Raw genomic sequence first — 18,535 nt, 5'->3', positions numbered from 1 at the left:
CACTGTCCAGCAGATATGGACATGTCACATGTGCTTTGCACCGGCTACTTGTAAATTGGCCCTCATCTAACCCAAAAAGGAAATCGTTAGCACAAAGTAATGAGATAAGCTCTGCTGTATTGTTTTAGGAATCTACATTTGGACCTATGCATATGTACATAATAGAGACCCCTTCCATCGGAAGAAAAAAAATTATTGCGACTGTATCTCTACTATAAACGAACTTTACAAATTATAATCCTCTAAGCTAATTCAATCACTGCTATAAAGGATGTACAACAAAGTAGCGCATCAAAATAATAACCAACCCCTGTTGCATAGTTAATATTTCCAACCATTATTATTTCTAAATTGTATGTCCTCAAAGATCTATCAGGTCATCCACAAGACAATTAGACTTGACACTAGCTCTCAGCAAATCTTATATTAGTGCAAGCCTGATCAGATTAACAAGTTTTTTTCAAATATACTTCACTTCTCAACCAAAATACCAACCCGTCGTAGCAAAAGCCTGTAAAAGTTCCATCATTAAATATTTCAGTACTTGGTTACATTACCTAATGGCCAAGTTCTGATTTTGGAATAAGTTAGGCATGTAGTTCTGAAAAGGTACATTATAATATTTACGATAAGGGCAATAAATAAAGCTAATAAAGCTCACACGCATTTTTGGAGAGGGGTAACAAAGTTAACAACAAACAGATCCTTAGAAAAACCATTTCTAGTTAATGTTCTTTCCCACATTCCAGGCAGTTAAGCAAAGCTTGTGTGTTTTGCAGGCGGGTAGATAGTATGCTCATAAATTTCATTAGATAGAACATGCAAAAATTTAAAAAAAATGACACTTTATGATGTTCAGTGAAATTTATCAGGTTGATTAAAAGTTCAATATAAACCAAAGAAATTACCAGAAGCCTAGGATGCTTCTTGACTACATCAGCTATTTTCTTAAGCAAGTACTTTGGATATACTGACCCTGATGGACCTTGATTTCTCACTGCTCTTCTCGGGGCCTTAACAAGAAATGAAACATACTTCTCTGTCCATAATCGAGCATTTATGTCTAAAACTTGTCTATTGTATTTGTATTCTCGACTCTGTCTCGGAAAAAGAAACATAGTTGGATGATGAGCTCAAGTGCATTATGTATCAGTATACCACTATCATACTGCAACTGTACTGAAATGTTCTTACTATTTGAGCCATCAACCCATCATCCGGGTGTGGATCACTTAGTAGCAAGCTAATACTTGTCAAAACAATATCAATATTGATCACTGCCACAATCCTGAATTACCTTGAGTGATGGTTGCTAGGCTCCCTATGCAATAATATCATCATCAATGACAAAGACTGATGCGATTACAAATAAGAGTTTCTAAAATATCTAGACTGGATATGAATTTATGAGATTTCTAAGCTACCATTGAGCATGTGGGCAATTCCTATCGATTCCCTTTGGGGGTAAATTCAGAATATCAAGGCAAATGCGCCCTCCATTGTCAATATTGGGATGACAAATGGGAGTAACAAAAGTCACATTGGGTGGTTTCAGAAGGATACCTGTGTCTGCGAAAAAGTATGAATATCAGAAAAGATATTATAGGGTGATAAAGATGAGCTTCTCTTCTCATTTTCAGTGAGGCATAGAGGTTTGATTTTGATATCTATAAAAAATGCACCTTTAAGGAATTTGTATCTTCAGAATGAAAACTCCCATAGCATATACTGTTCCCTCGGGCCCTTGAATTCCTTGATTTATTAGCATACAAACCGAACAACATAAAGTACCAGTGAAAAATTTAGAGACGATTAAAAGTAGTAAAAAAAGTAAAATATAAAATACATAATGGCTTCAATACATGATAATGATGACAATACATTTTCGTCTTCAGAATGATTAAGAGAAACCCCATGGGGTGGATCATCCATAGGACCAAAACAGATTTCTTTTCCGTCAGAACAACATAATACATGTATACACTTGTAATTTGATCAATCACAAGCAGGGTTGAACCTAACAGGAGTTAATAGGCATAATACATGTCTACAGTGTAATTAGATGGGATCTGAACGCAAATTGCTTGCATTAGGGTTTGGGTTCTCAGTTTTCGCACAGCAGGAAGGGAATGGATGGGGTGGGCTGGGCATACCTGGTGGGTGCACGTCGGCGGCGAAGTGCCCGACAGAGACCTGGGCAGCGTCGTCCGCCTCTCGCCGGCTGGGTGGAAAACGCGGGGTGGTCAATGTTTAGCACGGGCGGCGGGGGTTCAGACACCGGCAGGACGGCGTTGGAGAGGAAGGAGCGCATGGGGAAGGAAGGATTGCTGGGGAGGAGATGGATCGCACGATCGCAGTGGGGGAAGGAGCGCTGGGTGCGTGATTGACGACGCGGAGAGGAAGCGAGCGCGCAGGGAAAGAAGGATCACGGGGAGGAGAGGGATCGCACGATGGCGCGGGGGATGGAGCGCTGGGTGTGTGATTGACGGCGCGGAGAGGGATCGCACGGGGGAAGTCGTGGTGGCTGGAGGGAAGTCGCGGTCGCACGGGGGAAGTCGTGGTGGCTGGAGGGAAGTCGCGGTCGCAAGAGGTGAAGCGGATCGACGATTATCGCATGAAACGGTGGTCTTACTTTCTTTCTTTTTATAGTTGTAGGAGAGGAGAATATATTCAACCAGCTTTTTTTTGAGAAATATATATTCAACCAGCTGAACTACATCTGGTTGGACTATTGACGGAATTCCACTAATGACTAATCTGCCAGGCCCAGCCCGATTCGCGAACTATTGCGTAATTCCAAGATAGGCCTAGGGTTTCAGCCCATATATGAGATTTTCTTGTTGGGCTGGCACGTCGGGCCATACGAAGAACAGAAACCATACCCAATCCACAGATATCTTCGCTGACGGCCGTTGCCACAGACATGAGCGTCCGTCTCCCCGGGGCCTCCAAGCCCGCCACCGTCATGGCCACCGCCGCGCTGTCCCTCCCACCACTCCCCCACCGAACTCCTCCTGTCGCACCCTCCGTATTGCCTCCCTACTCCGCCTCGGCCTCCCTGAAGCGGCTCTGCAAGGAAGGCGACCTGCGTCAAGCCTTGCGCCTGCTCACGGCCCGGGCGCCGCCTGCTCGGGAGCACTACGGCTGGGTGCTGGACCTCGTCGCCGCCAGGAGGGCGGCCGCGGAGGGCAGGCAGCTCCATGCGCACGCCCTGGCCACAGGTTCCCTGGACGAAGACGATGATGGCTTCCTTGCTACCAAGCTTGTGTTCATGTACGGCCGGTGCGGGCGAGTGGACGACGCGCGCCGCCTGTTCAACGGAATGCCCGCGCGGACCGTCTTCTCCTGGAACGCGCTCGTTGGGGCGTACCTCTCGTCCGGGAGCGCCGGCGAGGCCTTGCGGGTCTACGCTGCCATGCGGGCGTCAGCGGCCCCGGGGATCGGCGCCCGACGGCTGCACGCTCGCGTCCGTCCTCAAGGCGTGCGGGGTGGAAGGGGACGGGCGCTGCGGGGGCGAGGTGCACGGGCTGGCGGTGAAGGTCGGACTTGATAAGAGCACCCTCGTGGCCAATGCGCTTATCGGGATGTACGCCAAGTACGGCTTGCTGGATTCAGCGCTGCGGGTGTTCGAGTGGCTGCAGGACGCAAGGGACGTCGCGTCCTGGAACTCGGTTATATCAGGGTGCGTGCAGAATGGGAGGGCCTTGGAAGCTCTGGTGCTGTTCCGAGGGATGCAGAGTGCCGGGTTCAGTATGAATTCTTACACGGCCGTCGCGGTGCTCCAAGTTTGTGCGGAGCTAGCTCTGCTGAGTTTGGGAAGGGAGTTACATGCAGCACTCCTCAAATGCGGCAGTGAGTTGAACATCCAGTTCAACGCTTTGGTTGTCATGTATGCCAAATGTGGCAGGGTGGATAGTGCTCTCAGAGTATTTGGTCAGATTGCTGAGAAAGACTACATATCATGGAATTCGATGCTGTCCTGCTACGTCCAAAATGGTTTCTGTGCGGAGGCCATTGAATTTTTTGGTGAAATTCTTCAACATGGTTTTCAGCCTGATCATGCCTGTGTTGTGAGCTTGTCCTCTGCATTGGGACATTTGAGTAGGCTAAACAATGGTCGAGAGGTTCATGCGTATGCTATAAAGCAGAGGCTTCATACTGATTTACAGGTTGGGAATACATTGATGGACATGTACATAAAGTGTGACTCCATAGAGTGTTCAGTGAAGGTATTTGAAAGCATAAGTATTAGAGATCACATATCATGGACAACAATCCTTGCTTGTTTTGCTCAGAGTTCACGACATTCTGAAGCACTGGAAATGTTTCTAGAATTGCAGAAAGAAGGGATTATGGTGGATTCTATGATGATTGGAAGTATTTTAGAAACATGCAGCGGTTTGAAAAGCACCTCTCTGCTAAAGCAAGTGCATGCTTATGCTATTAGAAATGGGTTGCTTGATTTGATACTGAAGAATAGACTGACAGATATATACGGGGAGTGTGGAGAGTTTGACCATTCACTAAATTTATTTCAGAGGGTAGAGAAAAAGGATATTGTTAGTTGGACTAGTATGATAAACTGTTGCACAAATAGCGGGCGATTAGATGAAGCTGTTTCCTTGTTTACGGAGATGCAAAAGGCAAATATTCAACCTGATTCTGTAGCACTAGTAAGTATTCTGGTGGCTATTGCTGGTTTGTCGTCGTTGACAAAAGGAAAACAGGTTCATGGCTTTCTTGTCAGAAGGAATTTTCCTATAGAAGGTCCTGTGGTTAGTTCCCTTGTGGACATGTATTCAGGTTGCGGAAGCATGAACTATGCTATCAGAGTATTCGAACGGGCTAAACGTAAAGATGTGGTTCTTTGGACAGCAATGATTAATGCTACTGGGATGCATGGACATGGCAAGCAAGCCATTGATCTTTTCAAGAGAATGCTGCAGACTGGTCTGACTCCTGATCATGTATCTTTTCTTGCTCTGTTGTATGCTTGTAGTCATTCGAAGCTTGTTGAGGAGGGTAAACACTATCTAGATATAATGACGAGCAAGTACAAGTTAAAACCATGGCAGGGAGCACTATGCCTGTGTGGTTGATATTCTTGGACGCTCAGGACAGACAGAGGAGGCTTACGAGTTCATAAAGTCTATGCCTATGGACCCAAAATCAGTTGTGTGGTGTGCACTGCTTGGCGCATGTCGAGTCCACAAGAGCTATGACCTTGCTGTGGTTGTAGCCAATAAGCTTCTTGAGCAGGAACCTGACAACCCAGGCAACTACATTCTTGTATCAAATGTTTTTGCTGAGATGGGCAAGTGGGACAATGTCAAGGAAGTTAGAACCAGGATGGCAGAACAGGGGTTGAGAAAAAATCCAGCTTGCAGTTGGATTGAGATAGGGAACAATATCCACACTTTCACCTCAGGAGATTACTGTCATAGAGACTCAGAAGCAATCCATCTCAAGCTTTCCGAGATAACAGAAAAGCTGAGGAAAGAAGGTGGGTACGTGGAGGACACAAGATTTGTTCTTCATGATGTGAGCAAAGAGGAGAAGATAGATATGCTGCATAAGCACAGTGAGAGACTCGCAATAGCGTTTGGCTTGATCAGCACTCGTCCAGGCATGCCTATAAGAATAGCCAAGAACCTCAGAGTGTGTGGTGACTGCCACGAGTTCACCAAGCTAGTTTCCAAGCTCTTTGAAAGGGAGATTGTGGTCCGAGATGCCAACAGGTTCCATCATTTCAGTGGAGGCTCTTGTTCTTGTGAAGACTTCTGGTGAATGTGATTTAGGCCATAGAGCTAATTACATCAGCATCTTATTGACTTAAAGAGGATGAAGCAGAGGCGAAATTGATGATACTGCTAAGGCACGGCTAAGACTAGAAATCACCTGTCCTGCCAAGAGGCCCCCAGCCCCCCATGGACTGTCATTCTGTGGATGGAGCAACCGAGAAGAAACATTCTGTTATTATTCAGTTTCAGTAGGGCCATTGCCATTTGGATTGGGGTAATGCAATGCAAATGATCTTCTTTTAGTTAGTATACAACCTAACTTTCTTCAGTATACAGCAACCGAGAAGAAACATTCTGTTATTATGTTAACTTTTTTTTTCTCATCCCAACAAGTATTTGGTCATCTCAATAAATTTGAAGAGCTGAATGCTCCCACCAAGCACCTTACTGTGACTGGCTGATTTGTCAAAATTAGAGGGCGCAACACGGTGCCGGAACTGGAGGGCGCAACACGGTGCGACCGTGCGAGGCAGCGACCGACTGGCCACTGACCTGTTCTGTGATGCAGAGCACGGTGCACACTGTGTTGCTCTGAACCATTCAACTGTGACTGACTGACGGAGTTCGTTATAGGCGACGACTGGAGACTGCACTGGGAGTCTAAGGAAAGTCGCAGGTTCGCCTTGTTGACTTGTCTGATGTGTGGTGCTGATGCTGACGACGGACGAGCGTGCTTACGTCACTGAAAGGAACATATGGTAGCGAGGTACATGAGGCTAGATCGCAGCAAGATAGGCAACCAATCATTCGAGCTCCTTAAAGCACCTGCTGAATTATTGATTATTCCGATTGGCAAAAAAAAAAAAAAAACTCCGTACGAAACTAACGAATTATGTGTCTTTGTGTCTTTTTCTAACAGTTGCTTATAATTTTTCCTCGGCCGAACGCCGCCGCCGCTGCCAACCAGTGCTCCAGAAAACGAGTTTAGGGACTTGTTTTAGCTTACTCTTGGAGATGTATGTGCATGCATTAGTGTAACTACTAAGTATGATGCTACATCTGGGCCTCAGTTGAGCAGCACTTTGAGGTGTACCGATGCCAACCACAGTTGACTCATGCACGTTCACACTAACCATCATCCCACTTTCGAACTTGAATCGCCATTCAGAAATGGCTAGCAAAGATCAAACACTGCAAGCTCAGCATGATTGTGGTTTACACATAGTATTGTTAGCATCCACAAACTAACGCGGGATGGACAGGGCCTGCAGGCTTTCAGGATTCAGGACCACCACTAGCTGCACTGCACTGATCGTTGATTTGTTACACTAGGAAGTTGGAACGCGGTTTGCGCCCGCCCGCCCGGCCGCAGCCGCGGCTTCGGAGAAGCGCGCAGCTGAGGCCTGACGACCGAGGCTAGTTGGCACTGGAGCTCGGCCCGGCCCGGAGCAAGTCAAGTCGTCGTTTATGTTTAACCAAAGTCTTTCGATTAGAAATCGATTAGAACGCGTCAACCGGTCACGGTTAGCTAGCTAGTAGAACTTGTCTACTTGGATCGGTTGGAAGCTCACCTGACCTGCCATGAACGTTCTTCACTCTGCTCTGCTCCATCGGTCATCACGTCTTATATAAGAGGCTCTAGCCATGGCTGGCTCCTTCACAAGTCCATCGGTTCTTCCGCTCTCGGCCAGCTGCTCACGTTCACCTGCAAGCAACAGCGATCAGGGTAGCTACCCAGTCGTCAACAGCTAGTCCTGCCGCTCGCGAACTCGCAGCTGTTCGTTTGCCCTGTCCCTCTTCTTCGCCTCTGCTCTGCAGCAGCGCGTATACCCTGTCTGTCGGCATTCAGCAGCACAACATGAAGGTAACCAACTAACTGACTAATCAACTGGCAGCAACACTACCGTTTCGGTCTCTGCTCCTTCTTGCCCTGCTTTCCGTCTCTCTGTGTCCTCGTGTTCATCGTCGTCGTTGTTGTTCGCAGCAAAAGATCGTGATCAAGGTGAGCATGTCGTCTGAGAAGAGCCGGTCCAAGGCCATGGCACTGGTCGCCAGAACCGACGGTACGCAAGCACTCTGCATGCCTGAACTTCCATGTTCATGTGCTTCTGCTCACGCGCATTATGGATTGTTCTAACGATCCCCGTACGTACATGTGTATGTTTGCAGGGGTCAGCTCGATGGGGATCATCGGCGACGGCAAGGACCGGCTGGAGGTGGTCGGCGTAGACGTCGACACCGTGTGCCTGGTCACGTGCCTGCGCAAGAAGCTCGGCCACGCTGACATCGTGAAGGTGGAAGGAAGTGAAGGACAAGAAGCCGGAGGAGAAACCCAAGGTCGTGGAACTGCCGCCGTATTACTGCCCTTGTTATTACGGTTACTACTGCCACTACCACCACCACTAACCGCCGGCCCCCGTGGTGCTGAGTGCTGACAAGCGAAGTGCGTGTACGGAGTATGTGTAAAACAGCTAGTTTATTTTTTATTTGAAAAAAGATTCCCAGTTTTTTTTTTCATTAGATTCATATCGGTTTTCTGTTTATATAAGAGGAAAATTATGAACAAACAATTTTGGTACTGTCCATTATTCGTTTGGAAAATGTGTTTCTTGTACTCCCTCCGTCCATAAAAAAAATGATGTCCTGATATTTAAATTTTGCCCATAATTTTTTTTTTGTTTTGAGCTTTAGACACTCTACTAGGTAGCATGTCTGTGCGTTGCTACTGGGACAACTTAAATCTTTTGTACTAAAAACACACGGGTCGCACGATAAGATAACAATACTGTTAAATTAAATACCGACGTTAAAGTGACATTTAATTCAAAAAGCAAAGTTCGTGAAATTAACATAGTCACTGGAGAGCGCGGCGTCGCAGGCTCACAAACTCTACTGTATAGACTTTTTCGTGATATGGCTAAGATAATATTTTATATCGGCAGAAAGAATTCTTCAATATCCATTTCTTTCATGCGCCAATAAATCCATGAATAAGTTCTGCTGTATCTCCATATAATCATGTACACACAGGTTCGAGTATATATGTAAATATTAGTGCCTGTCACATGGATAATACTGCGTGTCTTAAAAAATCCTCTCATAAAATTTTAAAACAAAGTATGTTATACTCACCGTATAAATATGTGTGGCTTTAGGACTATTCCACACAGACATATATTGTAGAATAAGGTGTCCACTTGAGTGTCTGTTCCAAGATGTTGAATTATGTGTTGTAATTCTTAATTTCGACACATTTTCAGGTCAAGGCAACCAAGGGTGACACTTTTCTTAGTGGTGAATAATTTTATGGTGCACCTCTTGACTATCTGAGTAAGGACAAGTTAGCACTGCAAAGGCTCAGAAAAGCCTACTGAGAAGGTCAAGGTTGAGTTTTTCTTCCACTATGCATACTAAAACCTATATCCCCGTTTATCATTGCCGATGCTTTTGATGCAAAGCAATTCAACATTACCATGATCAGATATAAGTTTGAGTCTCTTGTGAGCAATCTCATAGAGGGACTCTTATACTTTATGTGATCTGCCTCAAGGATATTGATAGAACAATGGACCCATGTTGGAATGTCGCACCAAAAAGTGTCCACGTTTTATCCACTGATTTATTTTACATGAATACATGCGGGTACTATGATAACACTAACTACACCAAATGAAAGATTAGAGAGAATTTGCATTGCCTCCAGAAGGAATTTATTTATTAAGTTCTTTGGACTCTATAGGGAGCTATATCCCCGTTTATCATTGCCGATGCTTTTGATGCAAAGCAATTCAACATTACCATGATCAGATATAAGTTTGAGTCTCTTGTGAGCAATCTCATATAGGGACTCTCATCCTTTATGTGATCTGCCTCAAGGATATTGATAGAACGATGGACCTATATTAGAATGTCGTACCAAAAAGTGTCCACATTTTATCCACATCGTATCCTAATTCAAAATTTTGTAGTTTAATTAGAATATAGGGAAATGATTCAAAATGAACCTGACCCAAGGGCAATTTCAGCAAGAAACAGCAAGCGAGGGCGATGGAACACGTGAGCGTGAAACCAAATGAAAGGAGGAAAAAGCTATCCCTTTTGCAAATGCAAAGAGGGGAAGTAATTAAATGTAGGTAGATTTGGCAAGGTTCTCAGAAATGCAAAGATGTTCATTTTGTCTTAATTCTCTTTCCTTCTGTGTTAATTCTCTTTTCTTTTGCTCGTTGTCATAGCATGCTGGTGCATGCAAATATGCAATGTGTATATGGATATCACAATAATTTTCTACTTCATATTTACCGTGATTCCTCTATCACATGACAGACAATATTCAATAAAGGAGAATCGCACCAAAGGACGCAGTATGCGGGAGATGTCATGGGATCGCAGGCGTAGGCAGACAGACGAACCAAAACAAATGTCGCACCAAAAAATAGTCCACACTTTGTTCTTTTTAGTTGTACATATCTTACCCCTGTATCCGAATTCAAAATTTTATAGTTTAATTAGAATATGGGGAAATAATTCAAAATGAACAGACCCAAGGGTAATTTCAGCAAGAAACAACAAGCGAGAACGATAGGAACACGTGAGCGTGAAACCAAATGAAAGGAAGAAAAAAACTGTCCCTTTTGCAAATGCAAAGAGGGAAAGTAATTAAATGTAGGCATATTTGGTAAGGTTCTTAGAAATGCAAAGAGATTCCTTTTGTCTTAATTTTGTTTCCTTCTATGTTAATTCTCTTCCTTTTGCTCGTTGCCATGTATGCGGTGCATGCAAACATGCAATGTATATATGGATAGCACAATAATTTTCTACTTCCTATTTTGCCGTGATTCCTCTATCATATGACAGATAATATTCAATCAAGGAGAATTGCACCAAAGGACGCAACATGCGGGAGATGTCGTGGAATCAGTAGGCGTGGGTAGACAGATGAACCAAAACAAATATCGCACCAAAAATATCCACACTTTGTTCTTTTTAGTTGTAGAAGATTGGCCTAAGAATTTGTTGACTCCTGCATGTCCAGCCCTTTTCTTGGTTGTTCAGGTGCCAAATTACCAATTGATATGTGGTTCATTGCTCCCATAGATCTTTGCATGCTTGCATGCAACGTGTCTTAATTAGGCAACTAAACCAAGCCACATTCCTTCTTTTAAGGGAACCATGTGTAACAAAATAAGGGTATTAGAGACATTTCTCTTCTCCGCTAATCTGTTTGAAAAATTCCAAAACATCATTTTTTTGGGACTGAAGGGAGTATATAGGAGATCTTGGCGCTTGGCGAGCCTCGAGGTGTATGTATAAACCGAGTGGATGCAAGTACTACAATATATACTTGATCTGTTCGGATAGATAATCAATTTGTGGTACTACTTCTAAAAATGTAAATATTAAAAGTTCGTGGATAAATTTTATGCCACAGTTACTGAACATTTGTAAAATTTGCAATTGTTTTTTATTGAAAATAAAAAAATAAATGCCATCCAAAGAAAAAGCTGAAATATATGCTTAGGACATGTTCATCGTAGAAACAAGGGGTCGTTTGTAAATTCTTGAATCTGCAACACAGACAGTTAAATAAATAACCTGTACAATGAGGTGTCTATTTGACTATCTGCAAGTCATTTAGTGCTTGTATATGGTAATGATCAGTCGATGTTGCTATTTAATATAAAATATATGAAACATAAATCAAATATAACATATTGCAAGCTGGACAACATGTCTATAGAGCCCGTCTGTGTAATGTGTATTTTTGCAAATAGAAAACCCCTGCCAAACCCTATTTAATGAGAAGAGAGTGCAAACTAGGCATCTCTCGACGCGTGCTCCCAAGTCCTATCACCGGCCGAGAGTAGTGTTGTATGGCACGCTCGTCTCAACGCGAGGGCGCGGTATCAAGATGCGGGCGCGCGATTTTGCCTCTTCTGCGCCATAATTCTCTCTATCCACACCATATATGCCACGCCCTTTTCTTCGCCCGCCGGAACCTTGTTCCTAGTCTGCGACAACGAGGATGGCAAGCGTGGCTCCGGCATCTTCGGCGGATGAGCTTCGCCCTTGCGCACGTGCGAGCTCCGCGACAACCGCCATGAGGCGTGCAGGCGAGCTCCGCTCTAGCCTTTGTGAGCTGCACAGGCAAGCTCCTCCGCGGGCTGCGCTTGGACAAGCTTCGATCCTAGCCCCCAGTTCACCGCAAACCGTCATCTTGTCATCCCTACTTTGCAAAGGGGCCCTTCACCATCTTCCTAGGACTCAAACTCATGACATACAACTCAACAACTACATCTCCTTACTACTGCACCAACAAATATTCTGTAATCTTGTAGTATTGAATAATTTGACTACTAAATGAACTCAAATGAAAAGTTTCAACTACAAAGTTTTAAATCTTGCCATCACTACAACTTTGGTATAGGATGTGTCTTCATGCCAGATTTGTTTTAAAAAGTTAAAAGTTTGAATCTAAAAATATGTGAACTTAAAATAAATATTTGAGACATTAAATAACTTTAAATCAAAAACTTATCAACAGAAAAAATGTAGATTTGGTCAGCCACTGTATCTTTGATACTAACTATGTAAACGTTTAAGCTCGTTTAGAAATTATAAATTTTAGATTTTTAAAATCTATAAATTTATGACATATATTTGGAACTCTAAACAACTTCAAATAGAAAACTCTTCAACTACAAAGCTGTACATTGTGGTTAAAACTACAACTTTGGTACAAACCATGTCAATATCCAAGGTTGTTTGAACAATCTAAATTTCAAATTTCAAAATATATGAACTTAAGATAATATTCTGGGACTCTAAACAGTTTCAAATAAAAAACTTTTCAACTACAAAGTTATAGGTCATGTCGTGGGATACAATTCTGATGTAAAGTTTGTTTTCATCAAGCTCATATGAAAAAGTTATGAATTATTTTTAGATGCAACTATTTATAGAGACAAGCATCTTAATATATCCACCTCTTAAAATCAATTTTTAAAGATGGACGCTTAGAATGTCCGCTCCTGTTAATAGCAATTTTTAGAGACAAGCATCTTAAGGTGACCGTCTCTGAAAATCAATTTACGGAGGTGGACGCCCTAAGGCTGCTGCCTCTGTTAATCATTGATTTTTTAGTGTAATGATTTACGGAGGTCCCCTGACCATTTACGGAGGTAGTCTCTAGGTGTGTCCGCCTTCGTTAATCAAAGAGGTTGTCTCCTAAAATCATTTTTCTAGTAGTGACGGGTGGCCTCGAACCAGCGTGTGTCCGCCGTCACGGCCAGGATAGGCAACAAGGCCCGGGGATAAGGGCAACGACAGACTGGGGGCCATGACCGGTGTAGGGGATGGTGGCGATGGGTTGCGACAGATGTTGGCAGGAGGAAGGAAGAATAAGGTGTGTGTGAGATAGAGAGGATGACATGTGTATCCCATCCAACGGATGTCTAATGGATCACAAACGATGATTTTATCCTGTTCATTCATGTCCCTCCAACTAAACAAAGAATATGGTTGTCCCCGTCCCACAACAAAACATTGAGATGGAACCATTTTATTCCAAAAACCTAGAATGGATCCATTGCGTCCCTCAAAATCCCAAACCCAAACACATCTTTATTTCTTCATTTGAAAGCCCTATGTTTGGTTTCGATAATTGAGACAACTAGTGGACTAACCTTTTTGCTAAGTGTTGACTAAGCTAAGTTAGGACCACACCAAGGTGGTGAGGAAGGCTTGGAGATGGATGGAGGTTGATCAATCCAAATGGAGCAAGCTCACACGGGCAGATCCAGCACCGGGGTGGGGTGGGCTTGAGACATTGCTACCACTGCTCCGACCATGGAGCCCCTCCTATGAATTTATACCTATTCAAGTTTGGAAGGAGAGGCTAAGGACGGAAGATTAGAAGATTAGCCCCTCTTGGCTTATTTTTCTAGATCCGCCACTGCAAGCTCACACTTAGCTTGGAGGAGATGGAAAGGTGGAAACAAACTCGTAGACACAGGTATATGTTAAAGGTTTTTGTTTTCACTGTATGAGACATAATAGAGTGTGTGGTCAAATTTATGATAGATATCTCAAAAGCAAACACGGTTATCAGAGGTGTTTGAGCCGACATATGGTGCCGCTAGGTGTAAATCTAATGCAAATGCATGTAAATCAACACCTAGTGACATATGGTACTAGTTGTTCTGAGCCACGAGAATTTCAAAAGGGCTCATAGGAGATGTCTAGTGTGGTCACCGGAGGTCACACCGGGCAATGACTCTAGTGAGCATGTTTTTTCGAGTGTTTGGGGGCGATGCACCCATTGGATCGCTCCAGTGCCTCCACCAAAGGTGTATTGGAGTGCCCGTATAGTGCAACGACTATTTTTTTGCCATTGGAAACTAGCCGTTGGGAGCTTTGGTGTGAGCACTCTGGTGCTCAGAACACCAGGCTCTAGAGGGTAGCGGTTGGATTCTCAAGTGGTTCTATAATTGATGGTGTGGACAGCCTTGGCCACTCTCTTGGCACCCCTAGCACTTGTGTACACCCTTTGAGAGCTAAGAAACACACCCCACACTCTTACATAATTTTGATTCACATCTGAGTGAGAGCGGAGAGTCTCTAGTGCATTTGCTTCACCGGTTTGCATCTCCTGGCACTAGTTTAGCATGGTGGTTGTTGGTGTTCTTGTTACTCTTGGCGATTGCCGTCACCCCTAGCTAGCTTAGAGCTCATGGGATCATTGTGGGGCTTGTGGTGATTGTTGCTGCCTCTAATTAATTGATGTAAGGGGCTCTTGTACTAATCCATGTAGGAGATCGTGAAGAGCAACTCTAATGGAATGCTCGTGGCTAGTTGGAGTGCTCTTTGTGTTGGATCCTTGTGACACCCACATTGAGGGTCAAGCTCGTAACACTTGTTAGTGCGCGGATCATCACATCGAGACTGCCACAACAAGGACGTAGATTATAGGCAAATAACCGAACCTCGGGGATAAATTGGTTGTCTCTATCTCTTGCCTAGTTCGGTATAGACCACTACACTTGCTCATTTCATTCATATTTAGTTTGTGTGGCAGTTGCTTGTTAGTGCTAGCTCTAGTTGTAGTTAGTTGGTTAGTTTGTAGAAGTAGCTAGCTAGTTGCTTCAATAGTTTAGCTAGAACTATAGTAGCCTTGTGTAGCTAGTAGCTCTTGTGTGGTGAATTGAATTAGAATAGATTCAATTGCTACTAAAATTATGTAGCGGCTTGCTTGGATGAATTACATATAAACAAGTAGATGCTATTAGGATCATATTTTATACTAATCAATTTGCTCTAGTCTTGTGATATTTGTATAAATTTTTATAGTTTATTCACTCAGCCTCTAGCCATCTAGATCCTTTCATCATTGCCATCAAGCATTTAAATAATAAACAAAGGCCACCTTTGTCTTTTAGGCTCTAAACAATGAATTAAATGGTTGGAGCGTTTAAACCATCTAAATGTTCTAAATAAAATTGAATTAAACATGATTAAATGAGATAAATGATCATTTAGTTCATCATTTAGGCAATAGAAGGATTAGAACTACCACATTTGGCAGCAGGGTTCAAAATTTTAGCCAAATTTCGCAGAAATTTTACGAGTTTCAGTAATTTCGGTGGTGGCCGAAAGAAAAATATAAAATTTTGTAATACACTAAACAAACTTTATGATTTATATACGTGCGCTATATAACTCTAGATTCATATTTTCTATTGTTTCTGTTACATATTCTTCTATTCAATAGATGTGTAGTCATAAATCATGCTAATATTTGTTTAGATCTATTTAAAAAAAACATACTCCATGTGCAAGTCTCTAAAAAAAATGGTGAAATTTCGATCGAATTTCGATAATTTCGAAGTGGCCAAAATTTTTTAATACCTAAATTGAAAACCCTGTTTGGCAGCCAACTAATTAACATCATAAAGTATATGAGGTGGAGTGGAATTTATTTATTTGTTTCCAATTTTTTCGGTAGAATACTTTATTTTCTACATGTGTAAATATGTACAGTTTCTAGTATTACTTTTATGTACATAGGTATGTATATTTTAGTATTACTATACAAATCTGTTTAGGCTGCTTAACCTCATTTAATTATATACATCGTCTAAACGATCTAAATGTTAAATAAAGGGAGCATTTACTGTTTAGTTTTTAGGATGACCCTGCCACTATAAAGCCCTTTCCAAATCTTTATATCAACTTTGGCGTATTGTTCTTAGAATTTGAATAAAGTCTTTTGTTACCCGAAAAAAGACCCCTAAGCAAACTTGTTTGTACCAAAACTGTATATACATCTTTACAAAAACTGTAAACTATAGGAGTCTAAGCCATGCTGTAACCCGTGGTCGGTTGTCCAGTGACGTCGCTTGATCGCTAGCCATAGGAAGATATACAAACCTGCATAGGGGCGCCCAGTTGGCCACCGAGAAGCGGTACTGCTCCAATGTGTAGTGCTCGACAGGTGGACTTCGCAGAGATTCGGTGTCCACTGCCACACCCATCGCTCGGCCAGGGGTGACGGGGAAAGAAAGCGCCGTACTGATAAATTATCACTGATTTAGTGTGACAAAAAAATATAGCTTATAAACTAAGGCCTTGTTTAGATTGCAAGTTTTTTCACTTTCTCTCCATCACATCAAATCTTTGGACACATGCATGGAGTATTAAATGTAGATAAAAAAAATTAACTAATTACACAGTTTGATTGTAAATTACGAGACGAATCTTTTGAGCCTAGTTAGGCCATGATTGGACAATAATTGTCAAATACAAACGAAAATGCTACAGTGCCAAATACTGATTCCTAACCTCAATATAAACGAGGCCTAAATAAGTCCAAACCAACAGAGTGACATTCCATCCACGCAGGAAATCTGCAATTGCCTGGACGGACAAGCCACCAGTGATCTGACAGCCACGTCGATTGGCCGTAGCCATTATTGCCGTACATTTGCGTCTGGCTGTCGGTCATTTTTAAATATAGATTTAAGATGTTATCCTAAAATAATAACACCTTAAATCTATATTTAAATCATCCGCCGTGCCATTTTTAAAATAGCCTAAATTAACCTAAACTTATACCTAAATTATTTCCTTTTGGTCTTTATGAAAATAGCCTAAATTAAATTAAACATATACTTAAATTATATTTAATCACTACCAACGTGTGATTGGAATTTGTGTCAACAGGTTTCTGTGTAGCATCTATATGATTTGATAAATATAGAAATTATATTAGTCGTGGTTCTAACATGGAAATTGCCCTTAAAATTGGTGAAAGACGAACCACACGTTTAAGGGCGAGCACATTAGTATTGTCTCGAATATAGTCTCATGCAGTATCACGTAATTATGAGACGACTTAAGAGGTAGCATATATAATAGTTTGTCTTTTAAGTTGTTCATAATAATTTTAGGGTACTTAATTTATCCATATAACAAAATATTTTTCGTGAGTTGCATGACAACCCCCACATGTACGATGGTGTATTGTCTTGTAGTCCTAAATTTTAGCTTATGAGCACCTCTTTCTCTTACCTCTCTCTCTTCCACACCAAAAAATCAATATGGCATTGAATAAGACAACTTATGAGACCGATTACTGTGTACCAATGCACTTGTCCTGAGCGCGCGCCGTGACACAAATGGCTCATGCAGTCAGAGCATGATATAAGTGATGTCACGCCTATGAAAGTTCTATAAAGCATAAAAGCCATGCCAAAGATGCTCTGTTTTGATGGAAGGTCAACAGAGCCGCTGGAACTGCAAAATTGGAGCCTGAATCATATCGGGCAATACTTTAGATTGCACGCGAACCGCATCGCCCATTGTTTTGGGCAAAAGCGCAAAATCTCATCTTAAACTGGGCCCAACGGCCTAGTTGGATCTTTGATCTGCGCACTGATCGGGGGCGCTCAACCCACTATGGCTGGAGGGCCCCTGTCAAACTACGCAATATATAGAGGTGGGGTCCGGCGGCTCTGAGTACGAGGTTGACCGAGCTACAGTTCCCCACCGAAATCCCTAATCCGATCTAGAGGGTGCGCAGCCAGTGACGAAAAGCTCCACTGCCTCGCCACCACCGGACTGCGTCACCGGACTCCACTGCCTTCGCCGACCCGCCGTCACCGGACCGTGTCACCTATGACCACTACACGGCACCACTGCCTTCACCGACTCTATGGCAAACGCGAGCGGATCCTCCTCCAAGGGCACAGACGGTCAGCCCTTTCCATCCCTTCCTCTCTCTCTAGATCTAGTAGTTCAAAGTTCTAGGGTGTGTTCATTATGTTTATACTAAGATGTACCCGCTAGATCTACGGCTAAGGTCATGTTCTTTTCAACAATGGTACCAGAGCCAGGTCTTCTAGGGTTTTTAGATCTAGATCGGGTGAACGAAAAACACAGTGAAATCGAAACCCTAACCCTAACCAGGTAAAAGAAAATGAAAAGAGACCGGGGGGTGGTGGGCGTCACTCAACTGCCGGTCACCACCGCCACCGCATGGGGAAAGGTGCCGCACCGCCGTCTTCGCTGGCGCGTGGCAAGAAAAGAACAAAAAACCCTAACCCTAACCAAACCCTAATCCCGAAATCGGACAAATCCAAGAAGAAAAGTAAGGAAAATCAAATCGAAGAAGAAGAAGGGGAAAGGGGGAAGAGCCCTACCTCGCCGTGCACCGCGCTGCCGCCTCGTCGGCACGTGAGAAGAAGACGCCGCTGCCGCTAGGGCACGACACCCACCGGCGCGTCTGCTGCGAGGCCTCT

At 43.2% G+C, this 18,535-nt stretch overlaps 1 protein-coding gene and 1 pseudogene across 1 annotated transcript; both read left to right on the top strand.

Moving 5' to 3' along the window:
* Positions 1-2,923: 2,923 nt before the first annotated feature.
* LOC136498014 (pentatricopeptide repeat-containing protein At3g63370, chloroplastic-like) lies at positions 2,924-6,520 on the top strand. Its single transcript, XM_066493936.1, is given in 3 exon segments — positions 2,924-3,442; positions 3,444-5,075; positions 5,077-6,520. Coding segments are annotated over 3 exon segments (2,862 nt in total). The 3' UTR covers positions 5,788-6,520.
* A 799-nt stretch (positions 6,521-7,319) lies between these two features.
* On the top strand, positions 7,320-8,324 carry LOC136497100 (heavy metal-associated isoprenylated plant protein 16-like; annotated as a pseudogene).
* The last annotated feature ends 10,211 nt before the right edge of the window (positions 8,325-18,535 follow it).

This window comes from Miscanthus floridulus, chromosome 12 (genome assembly GCF_019320115.1).
Source record: "Miscanthus floridulus cultivar M001 chromosome 12, ASM1932011v1, whole genome shotgun sequence".
NCBI classification, from domain to species: Eukaryota; Viridiplantae; Streptophyta; class Magnoliopsida; order Poales; family Poaceae; genus Miscanthus; species Miscanthus floridulus.
Note: the sequence above shows the minus strand (reverse complement) of the source record. Positions and strands in the feature narration are given on the sequence as shown.